The sequence below is a fragment of the Patiria miniata genome, unplaced genomic scaffold (assembly GCF_015706575.1).
Source record: "Patiria miniata isolate m_02_andy unplaced genomic scaffold, ASM1570657v1 HiC_scaffold_4, whole genome shotgun sequence".
NCBI classification, from domain to species: Eukaryota; Metazoa; Echinodermata; class Asteroidea; order Valvatida; family Asterinidae; genus Patiria; species Patiria miniata.
In genome coordinates, this window is record NW_024037071.1 from 2,067,271 (window position 1) to 2,084,568 (window position 17,298).

Below are 17,298 nucleotides of genomic sequence, written 5' to 3' on the forward strand. Positions count from 1 at the left end.
GTTGGAAACCAGATCATATTTTGTCATCTACACGTTGAGGGCGCTATACACAATTACCAAAGGCGCGCGCCGTTGTAAATCGTAAAACATGGCATGGTAAATAAATGCGTTTTCTTCCTATTTTGTTTTAATTTCTTCAGACAAGAGTAGGCCGTGGAACTAGCTACCTACACTTCGGGGCAGGAATGCCTACTTGTGGAAACTGTCGGCAAGAGGTCGACTTTTATGAGCACGGAGGCCTGTTTTATTGCAACGAATGTGACACTCAGTCGCAGGTAACTCAATTCAGCCAGCCACTCAGTGAGTGAGTCCAGCTCAGCTGTGAATGCCAGTCTGTGGCCCGTCACTGGATTAAACCCCGTGCGGTCGCTCGTGCCCCTTGGCCTTGCCCTTCCTTGGCCACCCACGTGTGTGTACAACAAGTGAAAAGAACGTTGCATCCTTTACGCAACTTTTTTTCATCTTTATTTTCGTGTTGCGTTTTGTCGTTGTCATCGTCATTTTACCCCCTAAATTTCCCTCAAAAATTAAAACCCCTGCCCTTTATCTATGACATACCTATATGTTTTTAATGTTGCCAACTAGTTTAATGGTTGGTCAAATAATTTGAAAGTGGATTTTGTTCCCTTCATGCCCTTATACTAAGGAACCGGGCCCTACACTACCCGATCACCATTATCTCAATGGCGGTCAGTAAGTAAAATTGATGAAAAGACACGAATCTGGGACTGACAACATGATGATTGAGTCTCAGAAACATTTCCAATTTTGTTAGAAAATACTTGAAATTCTTCTTGACTCCATAGACAGACAAGCCCCATAAATGTGGCCAATTAACTGGACTACCTCCGTAAATATAGGCCACACTTTTGGAACATGTACCCAAAAATGTAGAACTTTGTCAAGTTTTTATTTTCACATTTAGGCTTTGTAGGCCTAGCTAATTTAGGCTTTAGAACCAAACGCACCCTCTTTAAAGTGGTAGAAAAGTGCCGTCCCCCCTTTTTCAAAAGTCAGAATGTTGAAGAAAAGTCTTATTTTAAAATTGAATTGAGACCTTAAGCTTGGCCGGTGAAATACTAGGCAAATACCTTATCTTTTCGTCACGAACATTTTCGAGAATTATGTCAGCTAAAGAGTGAATAAAGATGGCCTGATTTTGGTTGCATGTTTTTCTGCACTCAAGGCCCTGGTCGGGAGCTACTACTCGTAGTACTGTCCACACTATTAGTGCTCGCACTATTTTTAATTGGCATAGAAGTTTGTGTGAAGTGTACACAGTGTATTTTATGGGTTGCAATTTCTTCTTTGTCTGCAGGTCATGCATGTGATTGAGGAGGACAGAGACTACAGTGGCTTACAGGGATTCTCTCATTTCACCAAGTACTACAAAACGAGCGTCAAAAAGAAAGTGACTGAAGACAAAACAGGTTTGCATCCTTAACCCTAACCCTCCTCAATTCTCCAAAATCCTCCCGCCCGTTTTGGATGATTTTAGAGGATTGAGGATGAATGGCAAAGATGTATCGCTTTTTTGGTGGAGGATGCATTACATCAAGCCAGTAGGCCATATCCTGCATTGGTTATGTTTAGCCATGCATAAATCAGCCCTGTGTTTTTCTTGTATTTCATCTGCACTGCTTCTAAACGCCATCCGCACTGTGTCAAACCATAGCAATTGGCAGAGGATTTTGGAGGATTGAGGCAGTGGTCACCCTCCACAGACGGAATTCAAGAAATAACGTATGATTTTGGAGTATTGAGGCTGAATCCAATTTTTTTTCTTAGTGGCAATTGGAGGATTTTGCAGGATTGAGGATGCATCCTAGCCAGGGGGCCTAGGGGGTTAGGGTTAATTCCAGGCAGGGACCTAGTACCTTGCATGCTGAAAAACATGCAAAACAAAATCAGACCAACTTTGCTCACTTTTTAGCCAGCAAAATTGTCCAAAATTTTCATTGGGAGAAGAACAGGTCCTCCGTATTTCACCAACCAAGTTTGAAGAATAAAATCAATTCTTAAAGGAGATTTAACCTTGAATTTATGGGGCCTAATGCCATGTTTTCCTTCTGCGTTTTGGTATCTCCTTGTATTAGATGGAGAGCCTGAGGAGCGTTCTTGGTGGTCATGTGAGCTGTATCAGGCCATCTTGAAGGCTCAGGTCCAGGCTCTGCTCGCGTTGGGATTCCCCTCCAGACTAGATGTGAGTGCTCTCAGAGTTGTTCTGAACCCCCTGAACCCCTACGACCCACGACCCTTCATCCATCGACCCCGCGACTTGCGTTAAAGCCCCTCAAAACACAGTCCCCCGACCAGATCAAGCCATGGAATGTTTAATTTGTACTTGCCCCTACTCAAATTCTTCCAAAATCGAAAACTGTTTGATCTTGATAATGAAGTGTGCACGCAGGATTCACTAAAAGTACGACTGTACATTTTGCAATGCTCATGCCCCATTGCCCCGATCCTGCATCTGATCGTATCCCAAATTGGAACCTGTATTTATGGCCTAGTTCAAATACGGCCCCAATCCGAATGGCTAGGTGCGCGTCGTGTGCTGCATGTCGGGCCGTTCGAATTACCTTGCGAACGTAAGTCGAGGGGGTACTAGAACAACCTGTGTTCTCACCCAGTTTGACAACCGGTCACCAGTTTTTGAAGCTGTGGTGATGGATTTTATTACTCTATAGGCAACAGACTGATTATAAACTCTGTGCACATGTACTCCCCCCCCCCCCAAAAAAAAAAAAACGGTGCCAAAGAGAGAGTTGGGGATACAAAGTCAAATTTCTTTCTTTTTTTTAATTTGAAAAAAAAAAAAAAAGTTTACATGATGGCCCAAAAAAAGAAAGAGCGTGGATCCTGTGGTGATATTATTTTATTTTGGCAAAGGTCAAATTTTCTTCACAGCCATTTTTCAAGAAAATCTTGGCTCCTTTTACAAGTTTCCATTATACTTTTTTCTTCAGGAGATTGTGATGCAGCTCTGGTTCCGTTTCTTGAGCAAGTCGGGCGCAGCGTTCTGTGAGACACCCAAAGCAGATGACGCAAACACAAATCTTCAGGATGAAGCAAACACAAATTGTGAGGATGAAGCAAACACAAATCTTGAGGATGAAGAAAAGACAAATCTTGAGGATGAAGCAAACACAAATCTTGAGGATGAAGCAAACACCAATCTTGAGGATGAAGCAAGCACCAATCTTGAGGATGAAGCGGACAGCAATCTTGAGGATGAAGCAAACACAAATCTTGAGGATGAAGAAAAGACAAATCTTGAGGATGAAGCAAACACCAATCTTGAGGATGAAGCAAACACAAATCTTGAGGATGGAGCAAACACCAATCTTGAGGATGAAGCGAACACAAATCTTGAGGACGAAGCAAACACCAATCTTGAGGATGAAGCAAACACCAATCTTGAGGATGAAGCAAACACCAATCTTGAGGATGAAGCAAACACCAATCTTGAGGATGAAGCAAACACAAATCTTGAGGATGGAGCAAACACCAATCTTGAGGATGAAGCAAACACCAATCTTGAGGATGAAGCAAACACCAATCTTGAGGATGAAGCAAACACCAATCTTGAGGATGAAGCAAGCACCAATCTTGAGGATGAAGCAAACACCAATCTTGAGGATGAAGAAAACACAAATCTTGAGGATGAAGCAAACACAAATCTTGAGGATGAAGCAAGCACCAATCTTGAGGATGAAGCAAACACCAATCTTGAGGATGAAGAAAACACCAATCTTGAGGATGAAGCAAACACAAATCTTGAGGATGAAGCAAGCACCAATCTTGAGGATGAAGCAAGCACCAATCTTGAGGATGAAGAAAACACAAATCTTGAGGATGAAGCAAACACAAATCTTGAGGATGAAGCAAGCACCAATCTTGAGGATGAAGCAAGCACCAATCTTGAGGATGAAGAAAACACCAATCTTGAGGATGAAGCAAACACAAATCTTGAGGATGAAGCAAGCACCAATCTTGAGGATGAAGCAAGCACCAATCTTGAGGATGAAGTGGACAGCAATGAGGAGTGGGAGAAAGATGCAGCCAAAACGCTGCCTCGCACTAAACGTGAGAAATGAATATGAAGTGTTTATTTCCAAAGCGCGATATATCCATTTGAAGTAAGTGAAACACTTGCGCGGTTATGACTCTTTAAAGAATAAAAACAGGATAGCAGCGGTTTCTAAATTTCATTGTTCTCTTTATTGTATTCGTAAATTGTGTTAAACTATATGACAGCAGTCGAAACTGACTTTGGGCAGTCAGGAGAGGGCGGTATTCTAAAAGGTAACAAAATGGCGTTTATCACGTTTTGGAAATAAGAAGATTCATTCTTCCTCGCAGCTATGGGCTCCATGCGTGAACAAGAGAGGGCGCTTTTTGACCGCTTTCGAGTGCCCAGTGGATGGAACACACCATGTGTGTTCTCTGGCTCACGTGCGTATGGCTTGAAGTATGCACGACTAATCTGAACGGCGTCATCTATTGCGTCTTTGCGCGAGCGTCAGGCATCGTCGGCATTCCATTCGAATGTCTCTCCCAGTAGTCTCCCCTAACTCTCCCCGGTGCAAGGAGCCCATAAGGACACAGCCAATTTGAGTCTGAGGTGACATAGCTTAATTAAGAATCAACTTCTGCTTCTTTCTTTTTTTGGTTTGACCTTTGACCCGTAGGCAAGCGCAAGGGGAATTCAGTCTGCAAAGATGAGTGGTTGAGTCGTCTCAAGATTCCCAAGATAGCCCCGAGATCCGAGGGCAAGAAGGTGTTACTGAGCAGCTGGGACAGCGTGTGCTTCATGTACATCGGACTGCAAGCACTGAAGGAGCACGTTCTGCTCTCTGACTTGCTTAGGTAAACAGAGGGGCATATACGTGCTTGTTCGGGTAGGAAGGACTTTAATTTAACTGTAACCTTCCTCAATTCCTCCAAAAGTCCTCTGTTCGGTTTTGAAGGATTTCGGAGGATTGAGACTGAATACAACAAATTTTGGAGGATTTTAGAGGATTGAGGCTGAATGGTGTTTGAAGAAGAGGAGGATTTTGGAGGATTGAGGATGAATGCATTTTGAGAGGCAGGGCTGTTGGAGGATTTTGAAGGATTGGGACAGTGGGTATCTTTCATTTGAACATAAGTACAAACTTTTGGAGGAATTTGGAGGATTGAGGATGGTTCCTAGCAAAAGGGCGTTAGAGTACATTAAGTTTGAATTTAAGTGCTGTGCCCTTGTAAACTGGAGCATCAAATTCATAGTCCGGGGGTAATTCTGCAGGTTGTGGTTTCAAGTCCAGCCTGGGTCATGGTGCGTGTGCCCTTGAGCAAGGCACTTTGTCACTCATTGCTTCTCCCCACCAAGGAGTAAATGGGTACCTGTGAGGGCAGAGATGGTTATTGTGGTAGATTTTAGCTGCTTTGCGCCGAAATGGCTGCATTGAGCTGTACACTTCTCATCGAGCTGACATTGTCTTTGGAACGCTTCATATTGGTCCGATGATTGGGGGTACTAATAATGTAAAACACTTTAATCTTAGTTGAAAGCGCTATATAAGTATCTGTTATAAATATTAAATCTAAAAATTAATGTGGCCTGACGTTGCGAACTTAGCAAGTTCTTCTTCAGAGGCTAAAACAGAAAATGTTATAAATATTGTTAATAAACAGCACCACTGCCCATGTTCCTAAAATTCTCTACACATTTATTTAAAAAAATACTTGATATACTGTTTGTGACTCAAATTGGTTCCCTGTGAAAGGTAGCAATCTGGAATTGATTGATTTATTGATTGGTCAGTGATGATATAAATGATAAAGCAATACATAGATTAATCAATTTATTAACTGATTAATCACTTGATTAATCAATACATTGACTTGTTTTTAAAATAAATACATTGTCAAATCCATTGATAAATCTGTCCAATCAGGTGGGTCCGCCAAGGTCATCTCCCTCTGAGGTCAACAGCGGATGTCCTTCCAGAGCACATCTCAAAGGGTATGGGCAAGGCGGAGATCGCAAGGTTCTGCAACCCCGTTGTGGTAAGTCACACAGCTAAGGAGCCTGTCTCGTATATAGGATCATTTGCTTACCATGCATTTTGTTCGTTTCCAATAATAACACCTAAAGAAGAGTGTTCAAAACCTAACCTGTTGAACTTTCAGCTCAGTGGATATTACACTTTTTGAGAAAACAGTGAAAAAAAAATGCACAAACTGTTTATCACGAAACACAATTTCGTCAACAGCACTCTTTATTTCCAAAAATTGTCAATTGACTGATCGTTGGAAATCACCTACATTTCTTGAGTTCTTCTTAATAACAGCAAGCCAGACAGAATAATTTCACGGGGTGTTTAGTACCAGTACGATCTTTAATCCAAGTAAACTTTTTGATACTAATTTGGGAAGATTCCTCTTCAGATAAATACAAATGATCCAAGTACTTGGTAATTTTACAGGGACTCCGACAGCTCTTATGCCTCATTCCATTTCTGCATGGTGAAGAGAAATCAGACATAGTAAAATGTAATGATTATCTTTTTTTTCCTTACCGACTCTCAGTACCTGCCCGATGTCAACCATGTGTTCGGCCTCCTGAAGCAATTGTCGGCCGAGTTGGACCTGATCCCGCAACCCCTGAGCCTGACAGAGATGGGCTTCCTCCTAGCAAGAGCGATCCACACTCTCAATCTACCAAGTAAGCTGTTTTCTTCCCAAAACCCCCACATAAGTCGAACAAGTTTTAAAATGTAAAGATAGTACCTGAAGCTCCCATTGTTTTCTAAATTTACCCAATGTGAATTATGTTGAGTGAGATGCACTGGACAGGCCTATATCGCCTGTCAGTTTGTCGAGGGATGTTCAAAGTTTTGGGAGAGAAACTCTGAGGACTCCCTGATGAAATTCTGATAACTATTTATTGACCACAAAATAAGTACATGAAATAATCATTGTTACAAAAAAATACGCTTGTGATTCCTCACACATACAACGTACTTAGGAGAATCCTTAAGAGAATCTATGAGGCCTAAAAATGAAAATTGTATTCACGGCCATCCGACCTACCTGGATTTTTTTAGGCCAAATTGCCGACTTCAAACTTTTTATTACAAAATTTTGCAACAAATTTAAAATACAGCAAATTTTGAAATATTCTGAGGGAAACCCATGGAATCAGGTAGGGACTGAAAATCCGATCCACATGTGGTCCGGGGAGGAATCTAACCCAGGCCACAGCTGTGGAAGGCGAGAAAAGTAACCACTGCGCCAACCTGACTATAGATCATAAGTTACGCGGAATTTGGCAAAATCAACCCAGCTAAGGCCAATCTGATCACGGGGCTTTATGGTCCAAAAAAATAATGAAATGGACAGATATTTTAATTAAAAAGAGAATAAATGTTAAAAAGTACAGCAGATATGTGAATAAATTGTGCCTTTGATGATAGAAGCATGAAATTTGGCATGCTGTTTTAGACATACCTCTGTTACGATTTTTGGCTATAGGGCTATCTCAAATTTGCCTGCGACAAAAAATGGCCGCCATTTTCACGCTTCTATCATCAAAGACACTATTCCATCAAATATTTCACATACCTACAGTACTAAAATAAGGATAATACATTGGCCTTATTTCCCCGATATCTCTTTTTTTTTTGCAGAGGAGTTGTGCCAGTACACCCATCGTTTAAGTCTCCAGGCCCCTCCATCAAAGCTTGAGGATCCATTGAGCAACCCCATAAGTCCAGAATGCCAAGCTCTAGCTTACGTCGTTGTTGCCCTCAAGTTTCTGTTTGGCCTGGATGACGACAACGAACACATGGTTTCCTGCCAAACCAAGCAGTTACAGTCCTTGTTACCTGCAGGTGAGCATTCAGTCCCTGCTCTGCCAGGAGGTTTGATGTCACCCAATAGGACCAGGCAGTTTTAACAAATGTCATTCATGGTTGTCGTTGCTGCTAACTATATCTACTAAGCCAATCCTGGCAAGCCAATTGGGTAAGCGGTGTAAATGTTTTCCTTTTCCTTTCTTTAGCTGGTTGGCTCAAGTCCCACCAGAGTAAGAATTTATTTTTGAAAGCTTGATGTCAACAACAAATATTTGTAATATCCTTGTTGTGTTTGTAGAAGTCCACTTGTTCAACTGGGATGTTTGGGTAGAGGCGCAGAAATTACGACTTCAACAGAAGCTAAGCCGAGAGGGATCTGTTCACGATGCACGGTAATATAAACATTCTGTGATCTGAGTGTTGTGTTTTCCGATTTCCACAAGGGTTCTCCTCTTACAAAATAATCGCAATGCATTACATTCTCGAACTCCTCCCGTAAGACAGAGAAAGTTATCCCAACCAAGATCAATTTAACCCAACCAATCCAACACAGCCCAATCCAGCCAAACCCAACCCAGCCAAACCCAACCCAGTCAAACCTAATCGAACCCAATCCAACTCAACCCAGCCAACCTAATGCAATAGAACCCAACGCGATAGAACCCAACCCAAACCAATTGAACCCAACCCAAAGCCAAAGCCAAAGCCAAACCCAAAGCCAAAGCCAAACCCAAAGCCAAAGCCAAACCCAAACCCAAAGCCACAACCAAAGCCACAGCCAAACCCAAAGCCAAAGCCAAACCCAAAGCCACAGCCACAGCCAAAGCCAAAGCCAAAGCCAATGGCCAAGTTCGCGCAAGGACTATAGTTGACCAATGGTTAACTAACGTTTACCCGAACTCTGTCTAGTCGACGATGGTTGACTACGCTAGTCGACTATTTGGAACCAGCATACTGGGGTTGGTTGCTTCGCTTGGTAACCAATAGCCGCTAGCAGAGAGCCAGGATCCAGAAGTTTTGCGATGACATTTTGACCAGCGTTTGACTAGAGACGTTCGTCACAAATCAACCACTAGTCGACTAATGGTCCTTGCCCGAACTTGGCCAAAGCCAAAGCCAAACCGCCAAAGCCAAAGCCAAACCGCCAAAGCCAAACCGCTAAAGCCAAACCGCCAAAGACAAACCGCCAAAGCCAAACCGCCAAACCGCCAAAGCCAAACCGCCAAAGCCAAACCGCCAAAGCCAAACCGCCAAAGCCAAACCGCCAAAGCCAAAGCCAAAGCCAAACCGCCAAAGCCAAACCGCCAAACCCAAAGCCAAAGCCAAACTGCCAAACCGCCAAAGCCAAACCGCCAAAGCCAAACCGCCAAAGCCAAACCGCCAAAGCCAAAGCCAAAGCCAAACCACCAAACCCAAAGCCAAACCCAAAGCCAAAGCCAAACCGCCAAAGCCAAAGCCAAACCGCCAAACCGCCAAACCGCCGAAGCCAAACCGCCAAAGCCAAACCGCCAAACCGCCAAAGCCAAAGCCAAACCGCCAAAGCCAAAGCCAAAGCCAAACCGCCAAAGCCAAACCGCCAAACCCAAAGCCAAAGCCAAACCGCCAAACCGCCAAAGCCAAACCGCCACCGCCAAAGTCAAACCGCCAAAGCCAAAGCCAAACCGCCAAACCGCCAAACCGCCAAAGCCAAACCGCCAAACCGCCAAACCGCCAAACCGCCAAACCGCCAAACCGCCAAACCGCCAAACCGCCGAAGCCAAACCGCCAAAGCCAAAGCCAAACCGCCAAAGCCAAAGCCAAACCGCCAAGCCAAACCGCCAAAGCCAAAGCCAAACCGCCAAACCGCCAAAGCCAAAGCCAAACCGCCAAAGCCAAAGCCAAAGCCAAACCGCCAAAGCCAAACCGCCAAACCCAAAGCCAAAGCCAAACCGCCAAACCGCCAAAGCCAAACCGCCACCGCCAAAGTCAAACCGCCAAAGCCAAAGCCAAAGCCAAACCGCCAAAGCCAAACCGCCAAACCCAAAGCCAAAGCCAAACCGCCAAACCGCCAAAGCCAAACCGCCACCGCCAAAGTCAAACCGCCAAAGCCAAAGCCAAAGCCAAACCGCCAAAGCCAAACCGCCAAACCGCCAAAGCCAAACCGCCAAACCGCCAAACCGCCAAACCGCCAAACCGCCGAAGCCAAACCGCCAAAGCCAAAGCCAAACCGCCAAAGCCAAAGCCAAACCGCCAAGCCAAACCGCCAAAGCCAAAGCCAAACCGCCAAAGCCAAACCGCCAAACCGCCAAAGCCAAACCGCCAAACCCAAAGCCAAAGCCAAACCGCCAAAGCCAAACCGCCAAAGCCAAAGCCAAAGCCAAACCGCCAAAGCCAAAGCCAAACCGCCAAAGCCAAACCGCCAAACCGCCAAAGCCAAAGCCAAAGCCAAAGCCAAAGCCAAAGCCAAAGCCAAACCACCAAACCCAAAGCCAAAGCCAAACCGCCAAAGCCAAAGCCAAACCGCCAAAGCCAAAGCCAAACCGCCAAAGCCAAACCCAAAGCCAAAGCCAAAGCCAAACCACCAAACCAAACCACCAAACCCAAAGCCAAACCCAAAGCCAAAGCCAAACCGCAAAACCCAAAGCCAAAGCCAAACCACCAAAGCCAAACCCAAAGCCAAACCCAAACCCAAACCCAAAGCCAAACCCAAAGCCAAACCCACCAACACACCTTCCAAAATTTGTATCCTTGTGGAGACATTTCTTTGTTTCCGTGTAGTAAAGTGTTCAATTTTGAAAGTGAATTTTCAAAATGCTCTTATTTTAACCAGAATAAGTTTCCTGGACTGAAATTTGGAATTAATATCCCTTTTCTAAAACTCTTCCATTTGCGACAAATAAACCCACCTTGGAAATTCCTAGTTTTTGAGTAAAACAGCCACAGCCAAACCCAAAGCCACAGCCACAGCCAAAGCCAAAGCCAAACCCAAAGCCAAAGCCAATGGCCAAGTTCGCGCAAGGACTATAGTTGACCAATGGTTAACTAACGTTTGCCCGAACTCTGTCTAGTCGACGATGGTTGACTACGCTAGTCGACTATTTGGAACCAGCCTACTGGGGTTGGTTGCTTCGCTTGGTAACCAATAGCCGCTAGCAGAGAGCCAGGATCCAGAATTTTTGCGATGACATTTTGACCAGCGTTTGACTAGAGACGTTCGTCACAAATCAACCACTAGTCGACTAATGGTCCTTGCCCGAACTTGGCCAAAGCCAAAGCCAAACCGCCAAAGCCAAACCCAAACCGCCAAACCGCCAAACCCAAAGCCAAAGCCAAACCGCCAAAGCCAAACCCAAAGCCAAAGCCAAAGCCAAACCGCCAAAGCCAAACCCAAAGCCAAAGCCAAAGCCAAAGCCAAAGCCAAAAGCCAAACCCAAACCCAAAGCCAAACCCAAAGCCAAACCCAAAGCCAAAGCCAAACCCAAACCCAAACCCAAACCCAAAGCCAAACCCAAACCCAAACCCAAAGCCAAACCCAAACCCAAACCCAAAGCCAAACCCACCCACACACCTTCCAAAATTTGTATCCTTGTGGAGACATTTCTTTGTTTCCGTGTAGTAAAGTGTTCAATTTTGAAAGTGAATTTTCAAAATGCTCTTATTTTAACCAGAATAAGTTTCCTGGGCTGAAATTTGGAATTAATATCCCTTTTCTAAAACTCTTCCTTTTGCGACAAATAAACCCACCTTGGAAATTCCTATTTTTTTGAGTAAAACAGCCACAGCCAAACCCAAAGCCACAGCCAAACCCAAAGCCAAAGCCAAAGCCAAACCCAAACCGCCAAAGCCAAACCCAAAGCCAAACCGCCAAACCCAAACCGCCAAAGCCAAAGCCAAAGCCAAACCGCCAAACCGCCAAACCCAAAGCCAAACCCAAAGCCAAACCCAAACCCAAAGCCAAAGCCAAAGCCAAACCGCCAAAGCCAAAGCCAAACCCAAACCGCCAAACCCAAAGCCAAAGCCAAACCCAAAGCCAAACCCAAACCCAAAGCCAAACCCAAACCGCCAAACCCAAACCCACCTTGGAAATTCCTAGTTTTTGAGTAAAACAGCCACAGCCAAACCCAAAGCCACAGCCACAGCCAAAGCCAAAGCCAAACCCAAAGCCAAAGCCAATGGCCAAGTTCGCGCAAGGACTATAGTTGACCAATGGTTAACTAACGTTTGCCCGAACTCTGTCTAGTCGACGATGGTTGACTACGCTAGTCGACTATTTGGAACCAGCCTACTGGGGTTGGTTGCTTCGCTTGGTAACCAATAGCCGCTAGCAGAGAGCCAGGATCCAGAATTTTTGCGATGACATTTTGACCAGCGTTTGACTAGAGACGTTCGTCACAAATCAACCACTAGTCGACTAATGGTCCTTGCCCGAACTTGGCCAAAGCCAAAGCCAAACCGCCAAAGCCAAACCCAAACCGCCAAACCGCCAAACCCAAAGCCAAAGCCAAACCGCCAAAGCCAAACCCAAAGCCAAAGCCAAAGCCAAACCGCCAAAGCCAAACCCAAAGCCAAAGCCAAAGCCAAAGCCAAAGCCAAAAGCCAAACCCAAACCCAAAGCCAAACCCAAAGCCAAACCCAAAGCCAAAGCCAAACCCAAACCCAAACCCAAACCCAAAGCCAAACCCAAACCCAAACCCAAAGCCAAACCCAAACCCAAACCCAAAGCCAAACCCACCCACACACCTTCCAAAATTTGTATCCTTGTGGAGACATTTCTTTGTTTCCGTGTAGTAAAGTGTTCAATTTTGAAAGTGAATTTTCAAAATGCTCTTATTTTAACCAGAATAAGTTTCCTGGGCTGAAATTTGGAATTAATATCCCTTTTCTAAAACTCTTCCTTTTGCGACAAATAAACCCACCTTGGAAATTCCTATTTTTTTGAGTAAAACAGCCACAGCCAAACCCAAAGCCACAGCCAAACCCAAAGCCAAAGCCAAAGCCAAACCCAAACCGCCAAAGCCAAACCCAAAGCCAAACCGCCAAACCCAAACCGCCAAAGCCAAAGCCAAAGCCAAACCGCCAAACCGCCAAACCCAAAGCCAAACCCAAAGCCAAACCCAAACCCAAAGCCAAAGCCAAAGCCAAACCGCCAAAGCCAAAGCCAAACCCAAACCGCCAAACCCAAAGCCAAAGCCAAACCCAAAGCCAAACCCAAACCCAAAGCCAAACCCAAACCGCCAAACCCAAACCGCCAAACCCAAAGCCAAACCGCCAAACCCAAAGCCAAACCCAAACCGCCAAACCCAAAGCCAAAGCCAAAGCCAAACCACCAAACCCAGCCAAACCCAAAGCCAAACCGCCAAACCCAAAGCCAAAGCCAAACCCAAAGCCAAACCCAAACCCAAAGCCAAACCCAAAGCCAAAGCCAAACCCAAACCCAAAGCAAAACCCAAAGCCAAAGCCAAAGCCAAACCCACCCACACACCTTCTAAAATTTGTATCCTGGTGGAGACATTTCTTTGTTTCCGTGTAGTAAAGTGTTCAATTTTGAAAGTGAATTTTCAAAATGCTCTTATTTTAACCAGAATAAGTTTCCTGGGCTGAAATTTGGAATTAATATCCCTTTTCTAAAACTCTTCCATTTGCGACAAATAAACCCACCTTGGAAATTCCTAGTTTTTGAGTAAAACCCATATATCTATTTCGTGAAAACCTTGTGGAGACCTATTCATCTATAGAAATTGCCCTGTGGAGACCTTTACAATGTTTTGTTCCCTATTGTGTGTGAGTCTCCACAAGGCTACGAATTTGTGGTCACCCACATCCAAACCCAAAGCCAAAGCCAAACCGCCAAACCCAAAGCCAAAGCCAAAGCCAAACCCAAAGCCAAACCGCCAAACCCAAAGCCAAAGCGCCAAACCCAAAGCCAAAGCCAAACCGCCAAACCCAAAGCCAAACCCACCCACACACCTTCCAAAATTTGTATCCTTGTGGAGACATTTCTTTGTTTCCGTGTAGTAAAGTGTTCAATTTTGAAAGTGAAATTTCAAAATGCTCTTATTTTATAACCAGAATAAGTTTCCTGGGCTGAAATTTGGAATTAATATCCCTTTTCTAAAACTCTTCCATTTGCGACAAATAAACCCACCTTGGAAATTCCTAGTTTTTGAGTAAAACCCATATATCTATTTCGTGAAAACCTTGTGGAGACCTATTCATCTATAGAAATTGCCCTGTGGAGACCTTTACAATGTTTTGTTCCCTATTGTGTGTGAGTCTCCACAAGGCTACGAATTTGTGGTCACCCACATCCAAACCCAAACCCAAAGCCAAAGCCAAACCCAATGCCAAACCGCCAAACCCAAAGCCAAAGCGCCAAACCCAAAGCCAAACCCAAAGCCAAAGCCAAACCGCCAAACCCAAAGCCAAACCCAAACCCAAAGCCAAACCCAAAGCCAAACCGCCAAACCCAAAGCCAAACCGCCAAACCCAAAGCCAAAGCGCCAAACCCAAAGCCAAAGCCAAACCACCAAAGCCAAACCGACAAACCCAAAGCCAAACCCTACGAAAGGCTACGAATTTGTGGTCACCCACATCCAAACCCAAACCCAAAGCCAAAGCCAAACCCAATGCCAAACCGCCAAACCCAAAGCCAAAGCGCCAAACCCAAAGCCAAACCCAAAGCCAAACCGCCAAACCCAAAGCCAAACCCAAACCCAAAGCCAAACCCAAAGCCAAACCGCCAAACCCAAAGCCAAACCGCCAAACCCAAAGCCAAAGCGCCAAACCCAAAGCCAAAGCCAAACCACCAAAGCCAAACCGACAAACCCAAAGCCAAACCCAAACCCAAAGCCAAACCCAAACCCAAAGCCAAACCGCCAAACCCAAAGCGCCAAACCCAAAGCCAAAGCCAAACCACCAAAGCCAAACCGACAAACCCAAAGCCAAACCCAAACCCAAACCCAAAGCCAAACCCAAACCCAAAGCCAAACCGCCAAACCCAAAGCCAAACCGCCAAACCCAAAGCCAAAGCGCCAAACCCAAAGCCAAAGCCAAACCACCAAAGCCAAACCGCCAAACCCAAAGCCAAACCCAAACCCAAAGCCAAACCCAAACCCAAAGCCAAACCCACCCACACACCTTCCAAACTTTGTATCCTTGTAGAGACATTTCTTTGTTCCCGTGTAGTAAAGTGTTCAATTTTGAAAGTGAATTTTCAAAATGCTCTTATTTTAACCAGAATAAGTTTCCTGGGCTGAAATTTGGAATTAATATCCCTTTTCTAAAACTCTTCCATTCTAGCTAACCCCTTGCATCCATTCTACATTGTCTTCAAACCCAATCCAACACTAAACTCTGATTATATTCCGGCATCTCTTTCCTTCACAGTGATTTGAACAAGGTTCGTAACATGCCTGGCTTTGTTCAGCACTTCAAAAGCTTCTACCAAGTGGAACCAATTTACAAACACTTGTTTATTTGGACAAACTATAGACGTGGACGTGAGTAAAAAAAAATCAGACTATATGCGACTTTGTCCGACTATAAAGTGTATCTTGATTTGATTTGAGTATGATTTGAATAACATTCACATATTAAAATATGCTTGTGATATATTCAGCTTAAAGGTATAGTCCATCATTTGCAGCCATCCGAAAAGTAACTGGCGTAATTATTGTTGAAAAACAAACTTGGTTGAAAGATAGTAAGGGGACTAAACTCCCTGTGAAATTATTCTTTCTGGGAAGCTGTCATTTTGAAGTAATCAACGAAAGAAGGCATTTCCAACGGTGATTCTTAAGAAGCACCGTAGGAAAATTTAAATTAGTAGTTCGTTTTGTTATTCAGCGCAGCGCGCACAAGTATTGGAACGACGCACACGCGCGCGCGGTTGTTATAATTTGTCGGATCAGTGCGCGACGTCGCGTATAGCTGCAATTCAAAACAATTCAAAACATGATTCAGTAACTTTGGATTTGAAATTGAGATCTTAGAATGCTGTTTTTCTCGGAATGTACAGCTGAAGCTTAGCTGAAACTTCATCAGGTTAGTTGCTCAGTATCCTTCATTAGATTTTGAACTCTTTTGTTGCTTCAAACGAACAAAATGCACAAATTACAAATGATGGACTGTAGCTTTAATTACTTTCCACAGTTCGCTCATAATTTGTTTATGTTGTAATGTGAATCTTTCTATATATTTACCAGGTCAAGAAAAGTTGAAGGAATATCAGCGCCCATTCCTTTCCCTCAACAAGGAATCCAACTCCTCGCCTCAGGCTTGCCCAGCTCCTAGCAGCTTTGCTACTGCCCGACCGACACCAAAGTCGGCCCAATCGGACCATCTTGACTGCAGTTCCCCTTCAGGAAATGATGAGGATCACCCCAAACCGGCCACCGGCTTGAAGTGGGTTTCACGGGACTACCTGCTCCACGAGGACTTCTCGAGCCACACCCTGAAGCATCTGACTAATCTGCGGGAGCTTTGCGAGCAGCACATCATCCCGCCGACAGACGTCTTCAAGGCGCTAGACCAGGCCACGGAGGAGTTTCGGTCACGGAGCAGAGACTCCACTGAGCCTCGGGCGAAAAAATCAGAGAGCACAAAAGTAAAAAGTTCCTCAGAGAGTTCAAGAACAGGCAAAGAAAGTGCTCGTGAAAACGGAAAGCACAGCTGTGACAACGGTGACACAACTACAGAGGACAGTGAAGATGGATTGATCGTGCCCTCCGGGGAAGACAGGTGTAGTGAAACCAGTGAGCTTCTCAGAGAAACAGGCCTAGGCAGCCAGAACACACCCTATGTGACTTACCCAACGTGTTCCCAGTCCGTTTATTTCATGAAACCGGAACACCAGCTGGATTACTTTCACAGGTCCATGGCCTGGCTCTTGGACTTGTGCAGTCAGATGTGGGAGACGGACACAAAGCGGAAATTCATCTCCAGGTGTGTTCGCAGAGTGGAAAGTGTTTTATTCAGTGACGGTCCCCGGACGTTTGGAAAGAACTCTAAAGTTTGAAATCAGTCAATCATGCTGAGACAAGTGTTTCGGCCAAACAAACTAATAGTTGTGCTTCTGGTTACCCTACCTACCCTATTTTGACAGCCCCTACCCAAATTTATTTTTGGGAAGAATGACTACACGCAGACACCTCCATATGATCGCACACAACAAAATTGCCAAAAAAAACCCAAAATTTCCTTACCTACCCACCCTATTTTCAAATGCCATGTAATCGGAAGCAGCAGTTTATTTTTTTTGGCCTTAATAGGTTCCTGGTTCAACATTGTCCTTTTTTTGAGATACAGGGAACACAGTAGGAATTCAAAAATCTTGTGTGTTTACGCAATTTTACCCAAACCAAATATCATCCTTTTTGCGTCTGCCAAAAAGGGCTAATTAAATTCATTTATAATAATATATCATTGCAGTCACAATTACTGGAGCCAATTGACAAAAAGTAATGGATTTAGTTCA

General features: G+C 44.6%; 1 protein-coding gene across 1 annotated transcript; it reads left to right on the forward strand.

Moving 5' to 3' along the window:
* Positions 1 to 25: 25 nt before the first annotated feature.
* LOC119740048 lies at positions 26 to 16,968 on the forward strand. Its single transcript, XM_038215249.1, has 11 exons — positions 26 to 275; positions 1,319 to 1,430; positions 2,097 to 2,203; positions 2,970 to 4,097; positions 4,691 to 4,872; positions 5,943 to 6,054; positions 6,577 to 6,712; positions 7,677 to 7,880; positions 8,143 to 8,236; positions 15,210 to 15,322; positions 16,028 to 16,968. The coding sequence occupies exons 1-11, from the start codon at positions 186 to 188 to the stop codon at positions 16,837 to 16,839; spliced, it is 3,090 nt and encodes a 1,029-aa protein (XP_038071177.1). The 5' UTR covers positions 26 to 185; the 3' UTR covers positions 16,840 to 16,968.
* The last annotated feature ends 330 nt before the right edge of the window (positions 16,969 to 17,298 follow it).